Genomic DNA, 19,585 nt, shown 5'->3' with positions numbered 1-19,585 from the left:
TGATTACTAATCTTGGCTCTCTAAAAATAATCAAGGGAGTCGTGAAGCGGCTTTCGCCCATTCAATCGCCGCCGCCGGTGTCGTTCACTCCATTTCACGCGCTTGCCGCGAGGGTCAGCTCTCGTCGTGCGGCTGCTCCAGAGCTCTACGACCCAAGAATTTGAATCAGGAATGGATCTGGGGCGGTTGCGGAGATAACATCGAATACGGTTACAAGTACGCATATCATTTCTTTCTTTTTTTTTTTTTTTTTTTTTTTTAATTTACGTTAGGCACGCATTGCGTCACTGAACATTTGCATTGCTGCTACAATAGGTTCACGCAAGGCTTCGTCGATGTCCGCGAACGCGAGAAGAACTACAAACGGGGCTCACGCGAACAAGGGCGCAGTTTGATGAACCTCCACAATAACGAAGCTGGACGTCGGGTACATGAATCATTTCTCATTTATTATGATACAGTCGTTTTCGAGTGGAGTTATGCAAATGAGAAAAGAGCCTCAGGGCAAAATAGCGCACAAGAGCCGATTGAATGTTGAGAGGGGCCTTTTTCAAAAGGAAGAGAGGGAACCAGCTCGTCAATTTTATGTTAACTAGTATTAGGTTAACCCCCTCCTAGTAGACCCGCCCTCCTACCCCATCGTTTTTCCACCCTGTGTGTCACGTTTAGTCAAACATTCATTTATACAAAAATAATAAAAGAGCTGAGAGAGAGAGGGGGGGGGAATTGCAACTAGCGTAACTCATGGTGAAGGAGGGAGGTAAGCAAACGTTAATATTCTATTGTACAGCTACGCGTTTTGTAGCGTACCGACGATGAGGGATCGAGAGGGGTACAGCAAAAAGAAAGAAATGGGAGGAATAATTAACTATAACGGCCAATTGAAAAGTATATGCGAGTTGGACCATTCGGGGGGGGGGGGGAGGGGGGAACTTCTCTCGGTCTTATCTCGAGTGTGTCTCTTCAAATTGAGATATGCCCACTTCCCTCCTATTTAGTTCCACGGGTGTACCAACGTTTCATTTCCGACTCATTTACTTTGTACGCAGCTAAATCAGAGGGCATATTTATATGTAGGCAAAAGAAGATGGAAGGGGGGGGGGAGAGATTCTAAAATGACAGCGGTCCTCAAACGAAGTGAAGTTTGCCGCTTTTTTTTTTCAGGGTGAAACATGTGATTATCTCAGCGGGATGTGTAGGAAAAAAAAAAGAAGGAAGGGAGTCCTTACTCACAGCAAAAAAAAAAAAAATAAAAATAAAAAATTATTCGAGTTAAAAAATATAAATACATTTTTTAATATACGGTTTCTGTTACCTGTAGGCTTTTAAAAAAAATTCATTTTCGAAAAATAATAAATTTTCAAATAAAAATATACTATTTTTTTTTTTTTGTGTCTGGAAAACCGTATGTAACGAAAAGGGAAATTTTTGAGGGAGAAAGAAAAAAAAAAATGAGAGGCTGAGACTCACCCCTCCGCCATCCGGAACTCGGAGACATTCAATCCCTCTGCGCGCTTCTTTTCTAAAAAAGATAAAAAATTCTAAGCTCGACAGTCTCTCTTTCTTTTTTAGAAATTGATTACATCAAATCCGTTCCGTCGGATCGTTTATGTCGTGTCATGTCGTCTAACATTGTCATCTCATTCTTTGAAGCGCGACGAACAAATACGGCGTTTGCCCTTTTTGACGTCGTTATCTTCAGAGCAAAAAAAAAAAAAAAAAAAAAAAAAAAACATTTTTTTTTTTTGCTCACATCGTTTCACTCGTCATCGGCAAAAGCCTTGCCCTAACAATTTGTATTTATTTTTCAATTCACATGCTAATGTGCGGATCTTCCTTTTCGGCGTTGGTGACGTCACGACGTCCTTCTGCACAAAAGGCGGTGATTAAGAAAGCGCGTGTCACATGCAAATGCCATGGCGTCTCTGGCTCATGTAAGATACACATTTTTCTTTTTCTTTTTTTTTTGGCTTTCAAACGTCTACAAGTAAATTTGAAGCCTCTCTGTGTCTATGCCAGCGGCTCGTTTCATTTTTCAAATATATATATATATAAAAAAAAAAGGAGAGATGAAATGCCATTTTACTTCTTTCATCTTTTTTTTTTGTGTGTGTGTTATTCATCGTTGCTTTTTTCTTTTCCGACAACACAGGCTCTTTGGTAACGTGCTGGCAGCAACTGGCGTCGTTCAGAGAGATCGGTAATTACACACAACACGACGGCTTCTCTTTTTTTTTTTTCTCTCTCTCTTTCTCCCCTCGGCTTTTTCTCTTCCATTTTGGACGACGCTGAAAACCTTCCGTGTCTCTGCGTCGTCTCTGTACAGAGAGATTAATGGACTTTTGGGAAGGAGAAAGAGAAAAGTCAATTGCAGTTGTTGTTTTCGTGTGAGATTTTTCTTACTGGGGGGTTCGGGGGCCCGCAGTTAAAGAAATAAAAGATCGCCGCAGATCGCGTGTTCGTTGGACATTTTGTTCTTTTGGCCTCAACTCGCACGCCGCAAATGGGTTCGAAAAGAAAAAGACGCCTGCACTGATGTTGCGGGAGACCCCGGAATCATTGTTTTCTCGCACGCCATCTAACGATTGAGCAGAGAAATTCATGTCACTTTAAAGCTTCTTTTTATGATTATTTCCCGTTTTTTTAATGATGATTATAACTGACTACCGCGACTACCATTTTATAATATGAGGTAATAATAATAACCATTAACTTGTTCTTATTGTCAGGTGATTTCATGAAAGACAAGTATGACGGTGCCACGGAAGTGAGAGTTAACAAACGAGGCCGTCTTCAGGTCAAAAATGCCCAGTACAATTTACCGACTGCCAACGATTTAGTTTACCTGGACGAATCACCGGATTATTGCTTGCGCAACAAAACCATCGGATCTTTCGGTAAAGAAACAAAGCAACACCTTTCCTTTTTTTTCTTACCAACCTAGAAAATGTTTTTTTTTTTTTGTTTCATTTTCAACAGGTACTTACGGCAGGCCGTGCAACCGGACGTCGGCCGGCATGGACGGCTGCAATCTCATGTGCTGCGGACGAGGCTACAACACGCTCAAGACTACGGTCAAGGAGCGTTGCAAGTGCAAGTTCCACTGGTGCTGTCACGTCGAGTGCAAAACTTGCGTCAAGACGGTCGACATTCACACCTGCAAGTAGTAGTTGAGAAACAAAACAAACTTCAAGAAATTACGAGGAAAAGTTTTCTTTTTAAAGTATACAAACTAACTGTCCTAATTCATTTCTTCCTTCTCCCTCTCTTTCTTTCTTTCTGTTACTCAAACACAAAACAAAACATTTTTTGCATATTTCATTTAAAACACACACTCACTCTCCCTCACTTTTTGTTTTACCATTTCATTTTCGTTTGAAATATTTGGCTAAATAATGAATTCGGTTCGTAATTATTCTTAACCGTTTCGCCGTTTTATCACTCGATGTGTATTATAAAAGATGACGTGATTTCTGTGCGTGTCGATTCACGTTTGGGGCAGGAGGGAATTTGAAGAAAACACAGCAACTCTCTTTATTTTTTTTCTTCCTCTCATGTTTCTGTTTGTGACTTCCTGTACGTTTATTTTTATTCTTTCAATGTGTCGTTTAACAGGGCTAACTTTCAACATTGCCGTGTGTTTTAACTTTTCCTTTTTCACGTTTCCTGTTCGCGCCAATACTCGCCTTTTTCGTCAATGTGTATACGCCGGTGTGTTTGTTCGAAAATGTGTGACTGTGGAAACTATGTGTGCAAGTGTTGATTGACTGATTCGATTATTTAGGATTTTTTTATTTGTTTTTTGCTCTCTTACTATTATTATTATTATTATGATTTCGTTTCCATTTTTCGAAAAAAAAAAAGCCATCAAGCCAAACGAACGAACGTTGCGAATTTTTGTTTTGTTTTCCCCCTTTCAGATATGTTGACAACTTTGATTTTTGATTCAGTTATTTTTTTTCCATTGTCTCCAACATTACAGACGAGTCGAAAGAAACACAACAAAAAAGATAAAAACAAAACTTATTACATTACAAATGATATTGGTGACATCATCACTTCAATTCCTCGCCATCTGACAAACAAAAGAGAACACAAATTGTACACCTCCCCTCATATAAGAACAAAAAGAAATACACTCAGTATTAACCCATATATAATAATAAAAACAACGTGGTCTTGCCTATTGCATTCCACTTTTTGAGGAGTCATGGACTTCTTCTTTGTTTCTAATCCATAGGAGGAAAACATTTGTTGAATGAAAACAGATGCAGCAATGGCCGCTACATGGCGTTGTTAGACATATTTCGTCTGCTTTCGCGGTAAGCCATTGTTATTGTCTTCTAGTCATTTACAAAAGAAAAAGAATAAAATCTTTTCAAAATGCAGCAATGGCGATACGGGGTGACCAGTGAAAACAATGGGAAATGATTCTCAACTCTTGTACTCCGCCCACTGCACGTCAAATTGATCGGCACGTTCCAGAATGGCATGTCCGAATCGAATGCAATGATGAAGCACATTTGAATAATAACACTGGAGATTTTCTTTAAAAGAGGTCAGCGATGAGCTACATTTTGGATACATATTATACGATTTGGAATTGGGCCTCTCTTTTTTATAGGCATTAATAACGACCTAAATCCAAATGTGTGTTATTAGCAGTTAGCCCCGAGCCAGTGGCTCGTTTTTAAAAATCAATTTCATTAAATCTGTCCTACAGTATAACCTAATTAATTTTGAATCAACATATTTATTTGCAGGTGTATTCCTCCGTCTTGATGGTGCAAGTCTGACATTTGACCTCACAACACCAATGAAATTTGCAGTTGCACTGGTGGGAAACGTGATTGAATTGGTGAGTGTTGTAACCTCTTCCACAGCACAGCAAGTTGCAGCCATCAGCACCTGAGTTAGGAAAACCCGGCAAGAAGAAAAGGTAAGGCTATACCTGCTTTCATTGCATGCTTTGTTTCCATACCTGCTGAGGTTCGATTACACCTCCTGCCCACGACACCCAATGACCCCGTCGATGGGTCTGCCTCACAGTAGTTGGGTGAAGGTTGCAAAAAGACCAGCTCCGCGATACGGGGCTTGTTGTGCGGCTTCCTACGCAGCTGTAGAGTCAACGATTTACGTGGCTTGCTATTGTTCCCGCTGCGACTCTCTTTGGCTACAACGGCCTTGGCCTCGCGGTACCTTTATTTTGACGTCATACATCACGAATGAATAGGCATACAGGAAGAAAAAGAAAAACTTTCAGTAAAACGATTACTGTTTCATCAGAGCATCTCCAATGTCCCTGAACGGAGGCAGTTTCTCCCAACAGGTTTTCAGCGAACAGCTACCGCTGACTCCGTGACATTTGCAGTCTTTCCTCAGCATCGATTTGACAATCTGCACATACAAAAAAAAAAAAAAAAAGAGGGAGTTTAAGAGACATTTTAATGTGCGTTGCACGACGATCAAACCCCGTCCACGAATTGGCACAACTCACTTTTCTACCGGCTTTGTTATTATGCAGGTTCATTAAGCTTCTTCCGTCGCCTTCTGTCTCTCTCGAGTCGGCGAACCTCTTAGCCAAAGAGGCTCCGGCTCGGACATCAGCCGAGCATCCGCCCCATTTCCAGCCGGTGGATGGTGGATTGCCATTGCCGCCATTGCCGCCGCCACTACCGCCGCTAGTGATAGCCGTGGCGGCGTTGTGCGCCCGCGATCGATGATGCAAAGACCTGACCAACTCCTTGCCGCCTCGTTTGGTCGGATCGCAGCCGCAAGAGCTGATAGCTCCCTGGCTGCACGCTTGAGCGATAGCGTACGTCAGTCCGGAGCTCCACACCGCATACAGATACGCCGCTTCGCGGCTTCCTGAATTTGGAGAGAAGAGAAACAAGAACAGCAAAAGCACGTGGCAATCAGATCACTTGCGTGGTTTTTGTGGGGGGGGGGGGGGGAGAATTGTCTTTTAAAGAGCGTCTCTCTTTTTTGCCAATTGTTTTTCTCTTTCTACGAAATTGGGAAACTGTCATTTTGCCCAGCACATCGAGTGCTTGGATGGCCGTTTGTTTTTGCGCGCCAAGCGTACATATCCTATAAAGCAACTGAGATTATGTATAGATACGTACAGGCTACGCATTCACTGTACGTATTTTATTTTCTCCTGTTCGAAATTACTTATTTTGCGCGACGTCTGCGATTGCCCGTCCGAAAAAGGCCACGATGGCCGCCGTCTTACTTTTTTTTCTTTTCAAGCACGTCTTTTTCATTCCTCTCCCTGAAATTCGTGTAGGACGCGCGCAAAAAAAGAAAAGCAAAAGGAAAAAGGAGGGTTGATGTCTAGAATTTCGTAGAAGACGTGGCGCTATTTATTAAAAAATTTTTCGTCTTCCTATAGCCGCGTAGTAACATTCGATGTCTTCACAAACAGCACTGGGCGAGTGAGCTGTAGACGACAGCCGAGGACGACGCCATTCGCCGGCTGTCCCGTGAAAACGGTGTAATATCACGCGTCACTTGCCAGTCACGTTGATGTAGGATGGGATATCAAAGAGAAATTCTTTTTTTTTTTCCCTTGATTATTTCGTGTGTTTTCTATCCCACTTTAGAACAAGAATTTATTATATTCATTGAATTAAAAAATGCGCTTGTGTTGCTCGTTTGAGTAAGACTTTTTTTTTCGCGCATCTGTGCTCGCAAAAATACTTATTCATTTAGCCAAACAAAAACGTCAACGCAATGCCACACAGGCTGCTGAGACATAAAAAGCGGCGTTTTATCTCTTTTGCTTATTTTTTATTTTAATGGTATAAACAAATTTCGGCTGTGTTCACACAGCTGCTTTTTAATTCACGACGCGGAGTCGTAGAAGATTGGGGCGCGGTGCTTCGTCGACATACTCTCTCTCTCTCTCTCTCTCTCTCTCTCTCTCTAGTTTGCCATGACCAAACTTGTAACCAACAAAAAAAAAAAAAAGAGCAAACCGGCGGTTGCAACCGCAGTGCGGTTTACCTTGTTTGTCAGTAGTTACCGCGGCAGAATAAAAAACAAAACAAAAAATAAAACATTTGAAATTACAATATCCTTGCGACCACAAAAGCAGTAGCAATCCAATCGCATTAGATATCTGGTCTTGGATTTATTTACGCCATTATCCTCATTTACTTAAAGCCAGCAAAGAAAAGCCGCGAGAATACGGAACGCATGTTTGATTCCCCCCCCCCTTTCTTTGTTTGTCTTTTTCTCTAATTGATTTTGAAACGTACACACGCCATAGATTCTTTTGGGTGTTGGTTGGCAGAGAATGTTTGCATACGTCTCCTAAGTTACGGGGCGTTTAGTTTTTTTTTTTCCTAATGTCGTCTGTGTCTTGGCCGTTTTACCGCGATAATGGGATGTTGAAGAAGAAGAAGGAAATTGATCAAAGAAAAGAACAAACAACATACCGACAACGACGACGTGACCGAATCCATTGCGGCTACCGATAGCCGTGCAATTCCATCGGTGGTACTTGAACTGTTCCTGACACTCGGACAGACCTAGCTTGGCTCCGTTACTGATGGCCACCATCGCGTCCGGCTTTGCTGCGCACAGCAGCCGCTGTTTGGCCGTCAGTCCGTGTATCTTACCGCAAATCAAATCAGCGCTCAAAGCCATCACCGACCTGTGCACGAAAAACGGGACGGATAAAAAAAAAAAAAAAAATTTCAGAAAATTATGAAAACGAAGGAAATAAAAAAAAAAAAAAAAAAAAAGGAATGTCAACGCTGATGGGGAAAACGATATGATGCACACTTAGTGGGCCACTGGCGTTCCAGCAAACAAAGAAAGAGAGATACGGTCACGTTGAAAGAAACCTTTTTTTTTTTTTTTACGATTCGACTCCCGTTTTCTTTAGATTTTTCTTTTGTTCGTTCGTTCAGGTTGTACGCCTTGGTTAAAAAAAAAAAAAAAAAGTACGTGACCGGTGGTCTTTTATCCGCTCGTTCAGGTTCTCTTTGTCGTTTCGCTTCGCCAGTGCGACACACCCATCAGCTGGCCAGACCGTGCGGTTTGATGTGGACGCAAAAACAAAAGTTTCAAAACGTCGCGACAGTCTTCAGCCTGTCGCCTTATTATCGTTTCGTTTCTCCGGCGGTTTAGTTTATTTTTTTTTTTTTGCTCTGCCCGACTGTACGCTGCTGGGATATCCTGCCACACATCGTGAAAACTCGTCTGCCATTTTCAGATCTGCATACACACCCCCCACAGCCGCCACCCAAAGACTAGAAATGCTTGCGGCATCCTCCAGTCCTTTTTTTTTTTTTTCATCAAATTATTGCGTGATTGAAGCACAGGAAAAAAAAGGGGGGAGGGGGAAACCGGAGTGGAAAACAAAGCGAAAACAAGATATGTAAAACATGTGTTTTGTTTTCTTGATTATCATTATTATTTATTTAATAATATTTTCCGAAAGTCATGGCGGTTTTGATTGTGGCGATGTTTCACGAACTGGAATGCCAAGCGCGCGCGTTCAAATCACCCGCGCTCTATCGGGTTGGGATTTATTAGACAGTTCAATCAAGTACAACATTTTTTTTTTTTTTTTTTTTTTTTTGAAAGAAGAAGAATAGAGGTAGATAGGGGAATCGAGAGAACAAAAAAAAGGGATGTAAAAGAATTTTTGTTTTAAATTTTATTCCTGACTTCGATCAATAATTTAACCAATCTCTCGCTGTTTGGGGTACGTAGCGCAAGAAAAACAAAAAAGAAAACAAGAGAACAAAAACAAAAGGGAGAAAGAAGAAGAAAAAAAAAACATTGACAGGATGCTGATTGGAGTTTTCTCTCCTTTTTATTTTCTGTGTGTTGTTGTTGTGGAGTGTTAAACCACCTTTGGTGTCGAACGTTGTTTTCCACCGGGAGAGGGTTGCATTCTAATCAGGTGTGAAATGACTTAGCCCTTGGGCAATTCTAATCATTTTTCTTCTTTTTTTCGTTGAAAAAAACAAAACAAGCCTTTGCCTCTCTACAATTTTAACCACCTTTTTTTTTTTTTTTGTTCTTTCTAACCAATCTGAGGGAAAGAACAAAGAAAAAACTACAAAAGACCCAGTCGTGTTATTTCCCTCGTTGTTTCAGTTTTTTTTTTTTTTTTTAACTTTCGGTTTGAGAGGGAAGAAAAGAAAAACGCACGAAGGAGGAAACCAGGAAAAAAATGTCTTATTGCTCACCGACTGATGAGTTGGGCGTGCTCCTTCCCAATTTTATTTTATTTTTTTTTTCCCCGTTTGAAATAAGAAGAAAAGAGTGAAAAAGAAAGAGAGAGAGAGAGAGAGAGAGGTCAGCTGTATTATGTCTCACAGCAGGAGGGGGGTTTTCTTATTTCTTTCTCCCGACTGTTTGGAGTAGTAGAGAAGGGGGGGCCCGAATCTTTACCTTTCTATTTCTACCACGCAGAGAGCCAGTAACAGCAGTTCTCACGTCAAAAGAGGAAATAACACTCAAAGATTTCCTCCCTCCAATCCATCCATCGTTTTTTTTTTTCGAACCTCTCCTTTTAATTCGTGTACGCTTTGATTTATCAAATTGGTCAGCACCAGAGAACAAGGTGCTTTACCTGCTTCGTCGGGGGGTATGGTCTGTTTGTGTGTGTCTGTGTCTGTGTGTGTGTGGGTGTTTCTTCTAACAATGCCGACTAGTTTTTTTTATGGGCGCGGACGTGTGATGTGTTTCTCCTTTCTCCCTCATATTCGTCACGGGCTGGCATACAAGAAGAAGAACCAAAAAATACGATGAAAGACTATCTAAAGTGATGAAGTGGTCGCAAAGTGAAAACTGCGGAACATTTGAACCTTCTTTTCTTTTTTAAGATATAAAAAATAAAACAATTCTTTAAAAAAAAAAAAAAAATAAATGAGAAGAACATTCAGCGGCGGCGGCGGCGGCCCCTTTATTTTCTGTCATCAGTTTTTTTTTTTTCTTCCAGGTGTGTTTGAAAGAAGAAGAAGAAGAAAAAAAAAAACAGACCGACAGACAGAGAGGAAATCGATCGGCTCATTAGTCGGACTGACAACTACCGCGCGCTTCGGCTGCCTTAATGGGACCTCTTACGGTTTCTGGTGTTTGCCCCTCGTGTTTTTTTTTTTTTTTTTTTTTTTGTTCTTTTCTTTCTTATGTATATTATATAGCAACATTTTCCTTGTGTTTCTTTTTGTTTTCTTTTTCGGTGTCCCAACTGCGACCTCCCACTACGAGACTCACATACTGCTAGTCTCTTTCTCTCTGTCGAACTTCTATCGGTTATTGTCGTTTCACCGACGACTGACGATTTCGTTATTTATTGCATGACCGTATAATAACTGTGCCCGGTCTAACGTTTTTCTTCTGTTTCCATTGCGGATGCAGGTGTCGTCGTTTGTCATGACGTGTTAAAAAAAAAAAAAAAGGGGAGCCAAAGAAAAAGAAAACTGTTACAGTTGCTGCTAACTGTAAGGAGGAGTCGAATAAATGCGGACGAGGACGAACGCTTAGCCAAAGAGAGGGGGTCAAACATTTTGGGTTATGCACACGAGCTAGATCTGTTGCTACTATACTCCTCTATATACATTAGAAAAAAGGAAAAAAAAAACGAAACAGACAACAGTTGCTGCTGTCGATTTGATATATTTAATTGAATCCATTCCTGGGGGCTGTCCGATCGAATTGGAAAAAGCACTCAAACGGGCCATCGGGGACGATTCCCACATGCCAAAGATGGAGAGAACACGCGCTCGCGCGCGCGCGCGTCGGCAGAGCCGGCCTTAGTCACGTATACGTACGCAGAGCCGGCCACTAATACCCCCAGTCAGCAAGCACGCGCCATCGTCATCGACGAGTTTGAGAACAAAAAAAAAAAAAAATTCAAATCGAAAGCGTTCGTCTGTCCTCCCTCCGTTTTGGACGACATTGATCACTGATAACGCGAGCCGGCATCTCATACCTATAGCCTCATTCTCTCTCTCTTTGTGTGTGTGTGTCTCGATATTCTTAAAGAAAAACCAACTCGAGATCCCCTTCTTTCACGCAAAAGTCCTTTTTTTTTTTATATTTTGTTAATGTATAGTTTGTTGCTTTTGTTTCGTTCCGAAAACGAAAAAACAAAGTGGAACAACCACCAACGACTACTGCGAGCAGCCGACGACGGGACTTCTTGGTGAACCAGAGAGTAGTGTAGACTGTCATTAGCATATGCTAATAGCATGTGTGTATATGTGTTTTTGTTGTTTTTTTTTTTTTGTTTTGTTTTGTTTTATTTCTTTCTATTCTTATCCATCTAAAGCTAGGCAAACAAGTCGACGACTTTTTTTTTTTTTTTTTTATTGTTGTTTTCTTAGCGAAAACGATGGATTACAATGATTTATGTCCGTGCGCGCAGGGGGTGGGCGTTCGGGAACTTTTCGTTTATGCGAACAGGTGAATGTTTGCTTCCCTTTTGTTTTGTGCTTTTTTTTTTTTTTTTTTACTGCCCTTAGGAGGACGAGGGACACTAAATAATAGTGCTAGTCATTTGGCAAAAAGGAGACGAAAACAAATGTGTAGCAACAAGAAAAAAAAGTCAACATACCTGTTGGATGGGCCGATCGGCGTGATGAGCGAGATGAGCAGTAGGACGTGCCAGTGCCGGGCAAGAGAAATGAGAGTGGACGGCCCGAGCTGCGGAGACATGATCCGCCCCTACGCAAAACCATAGCACAAAGACAAGGGACTCCCCTGTTTCCCTTTTTTTTTTTTTTTTTTTTTTTTTTTTTTATTCCGGAACGGCCAGTAAATCACTTCCGGCAAACGTAGCCACTTAATTGGGAAAACTTGAATTGAAAGGTGGGATTTCCGCAAATCGAAAATTGGCGCGTTTTTTTTTTTTTTTTTTAAAGGGATTCCCAATTTCAATTAGATTTGACACTATTGCACTGGATCTAATTGAAAATCAAACAGTCACAAAAATTCTGATACAAGCCCTGTGTTTTTTTTTTTTTTGTTTTTTTTTAAGTCTTAATTGTAAGAGAATGAAAACAAAAAAAAAATGGGCCAGCCACAGAGAGTGGGAGAAGGAGAGAGCTCTGTGCGGCGCGGCGAACGTCCTCTTAAGAACTGTGTGTGTTCGGGAGCTAACCCACCGACACTATACCGACACCTTCTACCAACACTACCTACAGCTAGACCAGCTGCTGCTGGTGCTGCTGCTGCCGGTCCAACTTTGCCTTTCTTCCCCCGGTGAAATCCCCTCCCACCTCAAACTCCCTCGCCCACCCTATGATATCTTTCGAGGTAACCAATGCTCTGTGTGTGTGTGTGTGTGTGTGTGTAACCTTCATGGTGCGTTTAGCAGTTTCGATTCAGGTATACTGGATAAATTGTGGTGCGCTGTCAGCATTTCTCGTTTGACCGGCTTCGTTTTTTTTTTTTTTTGTTTTTGTTTTTTTTTTTTTGTTGATAAAACAAAATAAACTTCTCGTCTTCATTACGCAAATCTGACGGATAGGAAGGAGAAGAGATAGGACGTAAAGAAAACAAGCGAAATTGTAAAAATCATGTCGAAAAGGCCGGTTTTCTTTTTGGTTCGTCGCGTAATCGGGAAAATATGTTTATGGGGGGAAACGACTACGCACTCAATGTTTATATAGACAGATGGGATATGATGTTTCTTCGAATTCGTGTTCCAAACAGGTGGTTCGTACCTTACATAAAATGTGGTAGTTTATGGCGTTATGCGCGCCAGTGCAGGAGAGAACAAGAAGACACACACCGAGGCGCAATAAATAATTCAACAATATCCCACCGAAACATGTTAACCAGCGTGTCTAAAAGAGGGGAGATTGCACCTCCAATCAGCGTGCACTCGTTTATCCTTTTAACCTGCGATGCTCTTTGCTTCTTTTCCTTGGCTGCTGCTGCTGCCACTTCCTTGTTTTGTTTTGTTTTGTTTTCTCGCATCGCGCGACATTTGCGGTAATGTGCGCACCAAGACTTTTCGGAATACTTGAATGATTCTTCCTAGATTGGCTTTTCCCGTTAAGTCCAAGGACAATTTGGTTGGATGCAAAGCGCATCGATACGCGTGAGATAGCGATCCCGCCGTGAAAAGAGGTTACCCCCGCGATGATCTTTTAAATTCGTTTGATTCCACACTATGGCTCCATATATCGAAGAAGTCTAGGAATTTCCTTTTTTTTTTTTTTTTTTCTTTTTTGAAATGAAATTGACTTTCAAATGAACATGTGGTTTGTTGAATTGGGAAATGCGTGTGGTATACGGTATGCTGAGGAATCGAATCGAAAAGAGAATAAGAAAGACAACTGAAAAAAAAAAATCTTTTCCAACAAAAGTTATGCGTCGTACATTATTCATGGACCCGATAATGAATCCAAGTCGAGGGTCTATATCTTCAGACAAACACGGCTTGGGATGCTGTTTATTTTATTTTATTTTTCTTGTTTGGTAAAAAAAATAAATAAATTCCCAATTTTTGCATTACAAACTCGGCGCTTTTATATCTCCATCTAAATGGTCAAGTGAATAAGGGGATGCTGCTGGGTCAAATCGAGTTTGTCTCATTGCATACGCAACATCATGTTAACTTTAAATGCATTATCCGAAAATCAAATCTTGCCGAACATCAAAACAACAATTTTATTGTTCCATTTTCCTGTCAGCAACACAATCTCTCAAAAATTTAAAATTTCAAACAAGAAAATACGCTAACAATTGCTTTTTAAAATGAATTGGCAAAGCATTTTAAAATTTTGGGCGCGAATTCCATTATTCCACAATAATCGAGTCGCCTGAGAACGATTCCAATTTTCCGCAGACGTCTTAGATGGTTTTAATAGCATGGTTGAATACGTCTAACTAATTGGATATCCCTCACCTGAAATTAAAATAGAGTTATTTTTAAATAGATTCCTCCGACGCCCAATGAACTGTGTACCATCAGAGTCAGCCGTTTGGCGTTGAGCATCGTCAGCACAGAGTCTTGAAATAATTGGACAATCACAGCTTCGGCCGCCACTTGTAAGCATTCCAGAGCTTCAGCCGTGAAACTTAAGTCGTAGACGCAAGCGATTTTTAATATCGATGATTGTTAAATTTGTTAAGTTAAATAAACGTGTGTTACCGAAGGGTGGAGTGCCCTGTCAATTCTTCGCTGATTTGTCTGATGATTCGCGTAAAAGGCGATCTAGGAATTAATAATCCTGTTCCTAACATTGCAGGTGCAGCAGGAAATGCGGCAATTCAAAATATTAATTTCCCTTGAAACGCTAAAGAAAATGGAATATCGAGGAAATGTCAAGCACCTCGTTGATAGTGGCGTATCTCTTTGAGAGCTCTCGCTCCTGGCCTGTAACGTTTTTTGCCTGCAGAATCACGAAACGTCGGCGATTTTGATTGCGGCTGAGTTGGAGCTTTAGTGACTGCATTAGGGGCCCTCGTCAGCGATGTTTTTGACCTTGTAACTGGAAGGTTTGATGCATCAACGTTAGACTTTTTCAATCTTGCCATTTTCTTGGGTTTTGGTGATATCCGACGATTCTTGGCAATAACCTTCCTTGAATAATGACTTCCACGACTGACTAGATAAACGACCACTAACTGAACTCCGCCTGTCTTAGTGTTTCAGATAAATCTCGCAACTGAGAAAGGAATTTTTTGCCTCCAACCAGATGACTTAAAAATAAAATTTCTTCTTTCGAAGCTTCCTGTCAAATTCGAATTACGCAGTAGCAAAATTTTCCTGAACTTGGTGCATTTCGTGCTATGCCATCATCTAACTTTCTTATTGCATTAATATTGTTTCGTAAAAACCCGCCGTTACTGCAACTCTATGGTAGAGCCACCTATCGAGAGAACGCGGCGTTTATTCTGCTACGTCGGCAAGCCGAGGAGTTTCGGTAAACGTATGCAGAAAATGGAGTAACTTAGCGTTAGCTAAACGCGTTGTTGACATTCTCGTAAAGGGTACAGTAATTCAACTTTTAAAAAAATGAGCTGCATTTTTCCGTGTGCTGACTGGAAGGATGCCGTTCTCGTCAACGCATCTCAGCAGCTGTATTTGAAACCACTTGCTTGTATCAGTATTTCGGTCCAGTTGCCAGCCGACATGCTTAAAACAGCGGGGAAATCCGTCTCCACTTGGGAAATAATGGATAAAATCAAAGCGACCGCAAAACCCGATGAGATCATTGGGATGAAAGTATAGAATTTTCGAAACATTGTTAACACATACAGACCTTGTATTCCAGAAAACAAAATGCCATCTATGTTTCTAAGGTATTGAAAAGCACGCTGCAATATGTGCGATTTGAAGCTCACCTTGACAGTAAACATCAGGTAAGTTTCTGCAATACTAAATGTGGTAGTTACAACCAAAACTTCTACTATCATATTTCTTTCCTAGATATCAGGGGTTCTTCAACGACTAGATAGAGGCACCTTGAAATTGAATGGCTTCCCTGAACCACTGAAAATGAGAGCCTGTGAATCCAAACTTATCTACCCATCAAGGCATGACTGGGACACATTCTTTCAACAAAGCAAAAACATGAATGAACTAAGGCCAGGAGAGCGCCCAGACACTGTTCATATATGTATGCTTCCATGTCAGTGGTTTATGATCCCACAATCAAGCGGGTAATGAATTGAAGATTGCTTTGTAAGGTTTCGATGTTATATCTGGTCATTTCTGTCCCAGATTGGAGGCAAACTCTTCTAAACCAAAGCCAAGTGAATCAATGCTCAGGACACTTTTTGAAGTATTTGGTCCCCTTCGTTCTGTTGACATTCCCATGTTGGACCCATACAGACCAATGATGGCTACGAATCCGCAAAACACCTTTGCTTTTGGACAAGATGGTCTATTTGAAGCATTTATTCAATTTCAAGAATATGTAGGGTTTCTTAAATGTATGACTGCCTTCAGAGGAATGAAACTTCTCTATAGGGAAGGTAACAGAGCTTGGACTGCTCTTATACAGGTGATGGAACTAATTGAAACCAAATGAAATACGTAACCTTCAGATGGCGTCTTCCCTAGGTGGACTTCGACCGCACGTGCCACCAGAGCGAAAGATCTCTTAAACTAAGAAGGATTGCCAGGGAACGGCTTATTCAGGAAGAAATTGATAAAGAAAGAGCAGACAAAGTCCGAAGAGAACTAGACAATTTGAAGCACGAAGAGAGCAGGTCAGGCTCATATCCAATAACTCTCAAAGAGCTGTCAAGAATCGGCAACATGTGATGACGTTGACGCTTGTTCCTCGTAGACGTCAGCAGACAGAAGAACGACTAAAGGGGGAAGAGGAGGCGGCCAGAAAAATGAAGGCTGAAGAGGATTCCAGGGTCGTACTTGAAGAGCGCAAGTTGGTGTTAGTCCAAAGAAGGCTGGAGAGCTTACGCCTGTTGGATGCGGTCTTTGAACGTGTTAAGGTACTTTGAATTAAAATGGTTTTAACAAAGTCTTGCTGTGAGAACTTTTATTCAGGCCGTTATCGAAGAAAAAGACCATCGTAAAAAAGACCCTTCGAAGAAAAAAGATAAGACCACTAAGAAGGTACGATTTTCATGGTACTCTATCAACGTTTCACGCCATTACCCTTTTCTTTTAAGGATAAGGAAACCAGACGACAAATGAAACTGCAGGAAAAGGAACGAAATTTGCGTGCCAAACTACTTAAGAAATATCAGCAGGTTGGTCAGGAACAACTTGAAGAACAGAGGGAGAGGGTGCGCCACTTGCTGCAAACGACAGATATAAAATTGAAAAGCACCGTCAATGTTATGTCGGAAACGAAAAGTTTGGACAAAGTGTCGACAGCACAAGTTCAAACTAAAGAACAAAGTCCACTTCCGCTTCGCGAACCTGAAAGGTAAATTGTTACGTTGTGTAATTTATATTTTAACGTTTATTTTCATGACTGCAATTGTTGGGAATTTAGAACAAATAATGGGCATACCTTCAGACACGACACTATGGCAAACCGACCCAAACCAGTAGGTTATCGCTCAAGTCCAGTGGAGCCCAACGATCGTCGAAAAACTGATTTTGATCATAATCCGCATCCAAACCAAAACCATCGCCATTCGTCTTTCAACAGGAAACGATACCAATCTACAGAATCGGCTCGAGTGCCTACCCACCAAACTCAAAACAGGGGTGGTTGGAAACGGAATCGATTTGATAACGGCAAGTCCAACTGGGCTTCCCCATTAGATCAAGAATTGTGGGATGGACCTAACGTAGGAAATCAGCGACAAAATTCACGTGGAGGGTATCGACGAGGTGGTCGTCCAGGAGGAGAACACCGTGTGCGAAGAACGCGTGATTTACCTCCTACGACAGAAAGACACTTTATGAAATCAGAAAACAGATACGCGACAACGCCAGTCGGTGTCTCGATGTCCGGTGACAGTACCATGGAATCGGCTCTTGTTGAGCGACTTACATGAAATGGAAAACGCCTCTGTTTAATGAATACCCTGAATACCCTTTTCGTGTAATAAATGGGAAAGTAGGATTGACCATCAAGACTTCGTTTCTTGCTTCTTGGGTTTACCTAAGTTGCTTCGGTAGGCACAAGTATTATTTTTCTCTTATCAGTTTAGATAACTCTTTTTAAAAGTTCACAATAGCTTGTCAGTTAATTTTTTGTTTAAGTTATTATTATTTTCAAGGAAAATGAAACTCGGACATATCGTCTCTGCAGAATGGTAAACGACGAAAATTCTGCAGAGATTTTGGATAGCAAATCAGTTGTGTATGAAAAATTGTAGCACGCGTAGTTTAAGAGTTGCAGTGCAGAAAATGCAGGTATAATTTAGAAATCAGACTATTCAATTTGATTTTATGAATCTCAGGTTGCCCAACTAGTATCCCGTGGGTCTAGGTAGTGGGAAGAAAGATATAACTTACATTGTCCTTCCCTGTCATGGCTGGCGATAACTCAGATAAATTTTAAGGTTCGATAAAAGCTGGCTATATTGTTGTTTGTTTTGGTTTGTATTCCTGGGTGGGGAAGATTAATCTTGGCACTTCAAACAGCTTTACGAAAAGCGGATTGTCAGTAGAACGCAGGCAGTTTTGGATGATTGCGATATGCTCCCTTTAGCAGCCTTTTGTTTGATGGTCTGTTGTACGGCTCCTTTACTAACGTGGGCAAAACCTCTAGGTAAGTATTTGCATTTTTAAGCTATCTCTGTAAACTGAAAGAACAAAATCTTACGCCATCCTACCAAATATTTTCTTTAGAAAGCCAGGCAAGTGCTCTGCAGCACATCTCGGAGTCAACGTATCAGGATTCTAACTTAGACTTGTTCGAAGGGGATATTGCCGGAATCAATGGCTTTGACGTGTTAGCCGGCCAAGAGGTAAGACAAGTAGCATCCATGTTAGGGCGTTGCTGAACTAAGCTTATAAAATACGATTGCGACAGCCAAAAAACGCCATAGTGTACGAAAATTTACTATGGCCAAACGGTGTGATCTTCTATAGCATTGCCGACAACTTCAGTAAATTGATAAATTTGGCTCAGTTGGCAAATTCTAAAAGTAACAATGTTTCTTTTCATAACAGCTGGCACTGAACTTGACTTAATTACCCAAGCCATAAACGAGTACGAGACCAAAACTTGCATCAGATTTACTGAACGAACTGATCAACTAGATTACGTTTATATCGAGAAAACCGGTGCCGGGTAAATAATAATTTTTTATTTCTCATGGTGATTCACGTAAAACTTCTTTTGCTTTTGCATATGATTAGATGTTATAGCTATATCGGTCGAATTGGAGTTGCACAAACAGTTTCCCTGGATAGCGGCTGTTTTAATGATGGGCTTCCAGGAACAGCCATGCACGAGCTAATGCATGCGTTGGGTTTCTTCCACGAGCAGAGCCGAACTGATCGCGATGATTACGTCATAATTAACTATCCCAACATTCAACCTGGTATAAGTGGTTTGCATTATAAACAGATAATTCATTATGAGTGGATACCGGTAATAGGTACTGAGGCGAATTTTCTTTCGTACGGCCCGGATGTTATCCAATATCTAGGAGCATCTTACGACTACGGTGAAAAGCTATAGTTAGTGATTATGATTGATCTTGGTGAGGTACTAACTGTTCTTTGTGTTTTTAACTTGTCTGAAATCGTTAAGGATCCGTTATGCACTACGGGGCTTATAGTTTCCCTATTGATCCCAGTATCCCTACCATCATTACTCGTCAGCCAGGCGTCGAGATCGGTCAACGAAGAGGATTTAGTGAAGTAATGCGTTCGAGCCAAAAAAAAATTAAGAGCTTCATTCCATTTTAAAATATTATTTTCGTATACTTTAGGTGGATATTTTCAAACTGAACGCTCTTTACAAATGTAATACAATCCACGAATAAAAAGGGCTGCAAACAGCTGATGTTTAACAGTTTTCTTTCCCAACGCCATCTACCGGTCATATTTCTAGTAATTCTGACCGAAATCGGTCAGTGTATGTAGAGATCGAGGGTGTGTGTGTGTGTGTGTGAATCGTCCGTTGACGCCACTAAGTAAGATGAAAATATCGAAAAATGTGTTCGAACT

At 41.1% G+C, this 19,585-nt stretch overlaps 5 protein-coding genes and 1 long non-coding RNA gene across 7 annotated transcripts in view; 4 read left to right on the top strand and 2 right to left on the bottom strand.

The window, feature by feature from the left end:
- LOC130689860 (protein Wnt-5b-like) overlaps positions 1–4,022 on the top strand; it is a 30,184-nt gene extending 26,162 nt beyond the window's left edge. For both annotated transcript variants that reach the window (XM_059495728.1, XM_057512798.2), the window contains exons 4-9: positions 36–216; positions 316–427; positions 1,880–1,934; positions 2,153–2,200; positions 2,730–2,897; positions 2,980–4,022. In XM_059495728.1, the coding sequence (XP_059351711.1) occupies positions 36–216; positions 316–427; positions 1,880–1,934; positions 2,153–2,200; positions 2,730–2,897; positions 2,980–3,167 (752 nt within the window). In that variant the 3' untranslated portion in view covers positions 3,168–4,022. The remainder of the gene's footprint in view (positions 1–35; positions 217–315; positions 428–1,879; positions 1,935–2,152; positions 2,201–2,729; positions 2,898–2,979) is intronic.
- LOC130689864 (protein Wnt-7b-like) lies at positions 3,551–12,058 on the bottom strand. Its single transcript, XM_057512804.2, has 6 exons — positions 11,582–12,058; positions 7,443–7,660; positions 5,498–5,868; positions 5,276–5,397; positions 4,982–5,199; positions 3,551–4,908 (listed from the first exon to the last, which is right to left on the bottom strand). The coding sequence occupies exons 1-6, from the start codon at positions 11,680–11,682 to the stop codon at positions 4,754–4,756; spliced, it is 1,185 nt and encodes a 394-aa protein (XP_057368787.1). The 5' UTR covers positions 11,683–12,058; the 3' UTR covers positions 3,551–4,753.
- LOC130689871 (uncharacterized) lies at positions 4,458–14,123 on the top strand. The gene is made up of 3 exons (XR_009000841.1): positions 4,458–4,558; positions 4,764–4,939; positions 13,914–14,123. It is a non-coding gene; the product is annotated as an uncharacterized LOC130689871 (long non-coding RNA).
- LOC130689863 (uncharacterized) lies at positions 13,743–14,582 on the bottom strand. Its single transcript, XM_057512803.2, has 4 exons — positions 14,310–14,582; positions 14,129–14,213; positions 13,943–14,054; positions 13,743–13,882 (listed from the first exon to the last, which is right to left on the bottom strand). Exons 1-4 carry the CDS (start codon positions 14,512–14,514, stop codon positions 13,838–13,840), a joined length of 447 nt encoding a protein of 148 aa, XP_057368786.1. The 5' UTR covers positions 14,515–14,582; the 3' UTR covers positions 13,743–13,837.
- A 290-nt stretch (positions 14,583–14,872) lies between these two features.
- On the top strand, positions 14,873–17,536 carry LOC130689857 (A-kinase anchor protein 17A-like). Its single transcript, XM_059495724.1, has 9 exons — positions 14,873–15,205; positions 15,283–15,342; positions 15,410–15,642; positions 15,704–15,986; positions 16,046–16,194; positions 16,275–16,437; positions 16,493–16,561; positions 16,618–16,877; positions 16,947–17,536. The coding sequence occupies exons 1-9, from the start codon at positions 14,996–14,998 to the stop codon at positions 17,455–17,457; spliced, it is 1,938 nt and encodes a 645-aa protein (XP_059351707.1). The 5' UTR covers positions 14,873–14,995; the 3' UTR covers positions 17,458–17,536.
- Positions 17,537–18,015: 479 nt separating this feature from the next.
- LOC130689861 (zinc metalloproteinase nas-13-like) lies at positions 18,016–19,416 on the top strand. The gene is made up of 8 exons (XM_057512799.2): positions 18,016–18,176; positions 18,257–18,375; positions 18,441–18,516; positions 18,581–18,701; positions 18,770–18,954; positions 19,012–19,080; positions 19,167–19,276; positions 19,348–19,416. Exons 1-8 carry the CDS (start codon positions 18,104–18,106, stop codon positions 19,399–19,401), a joined length of 807 nt encoding a protein of 268 aa, XP_057368782.1. The 5' UTR covers positions 18,016–18,103; the 3' UTR covers positions 19,402–19,416.
- Positions 19,417–19,585: the final 169 nt, after the last annotated feature.

The sequence above is a fragment of the Daphnia carinata genome, chromosome 6 (assembly GCF_022539665.2).
Source record: "Daphnia carinata strain CSIRO-1 chromosome 6, CSIRO_AGI_Dcar_HiC_V3, whole genome shotgun sequence".
Lineage (NCBI taxonomy): Eukaryota > Metazoa > Arthropoda > Branchiopoda > Diplostraca > Daphniidae > Daphnia > Daphnia carinata.
Note: the sequence above shows the minus strand (reverse complement) of the source record. Positions and strands in the feature narration are given on the sequence as shown.

Coding starts and splice junctions, on each gene's coding strand:
- LOC130689864 (XM_057512804.2), bottom strand. CDS start 11,682: ATGTCTCCGCAGCTCGGGCCGTCCACTCTCATTTCTCTTGCCCGGCAC. Junction 7,661..11,581: donor CCGATCGGCCCATCCAACAG/GTATGTTGACTT, acceptor TTTCGTGCACAG/GTCGGTGATGGCTTTGAGCG. Junction 5,398..5,497: donor ATAACAAAGCCGGTAGAAAA/GTGAGTTGTGCC, acceptor TTGTATGTGCAG/ATTGTCAAATCGATGCTGAG.
- LOC130689863 (XM_057512803.2), bottom strand. CDS start 14,514: ATGGCAAGATTGAAAAAGTCTAACGTTGATGCATCAAACCTTCCAGTT. Junction 14,055..14,128: donor ACAGGGCACTCCACCCTTCG/GTAACACACGTT, acceptor CTACGACTTAAG/TTTCACGGCTGAAGCTCTGG. Junction 13,883..13,942: donor CCAAACGGCTGACTCTGATG/GTACACAGTTCA, acceptor TTTTAATTTCAG/GTGAGGGATATCCAATTAGT.
- LOC130689857 (XM_059495724.1), top strand. CDS start 14,996: ATGAGCTGCATTTTTCCGTGTGCTGACTGGAAGGATGCCGTTCTCGTC. Junction 15,643..15,703: donor ATGATCCCACAATCAAGCGG/GTAATGAATTGA, acceptor TTTCTGTCCCAG/ATTGGAGGCAAACTCTTCTA. Junction 16,195..16,274: donor TTGAAGCACGAAGAGAGCAG/GTCAGGCTCATA, acceptor TGTTCCTCGTAG/ACGTCAGCAGACAGAAGAAC.
- LOC130689861 (XM_057512799.2), top strand. CDS start 18,104: ATGCTCCCTTTAGCAGCCTTTTGTTTGATGGTCTGTTGTACGGCTCCT. Junction 18,376..18,440: donor ACGTGTTAGCCGGCCAAGAG/GTAAGACAAGTA, acceptor CGATTGCGACAG/CCAAAAAACGCCATAGTGTA. Junction 19,277..19,347: donor AACGAAGAGGATTTAGTGAA/GTAATGCGTTCG, acceptor CGTATACTTTAG/GTGGATATTTTCAAACTGAA.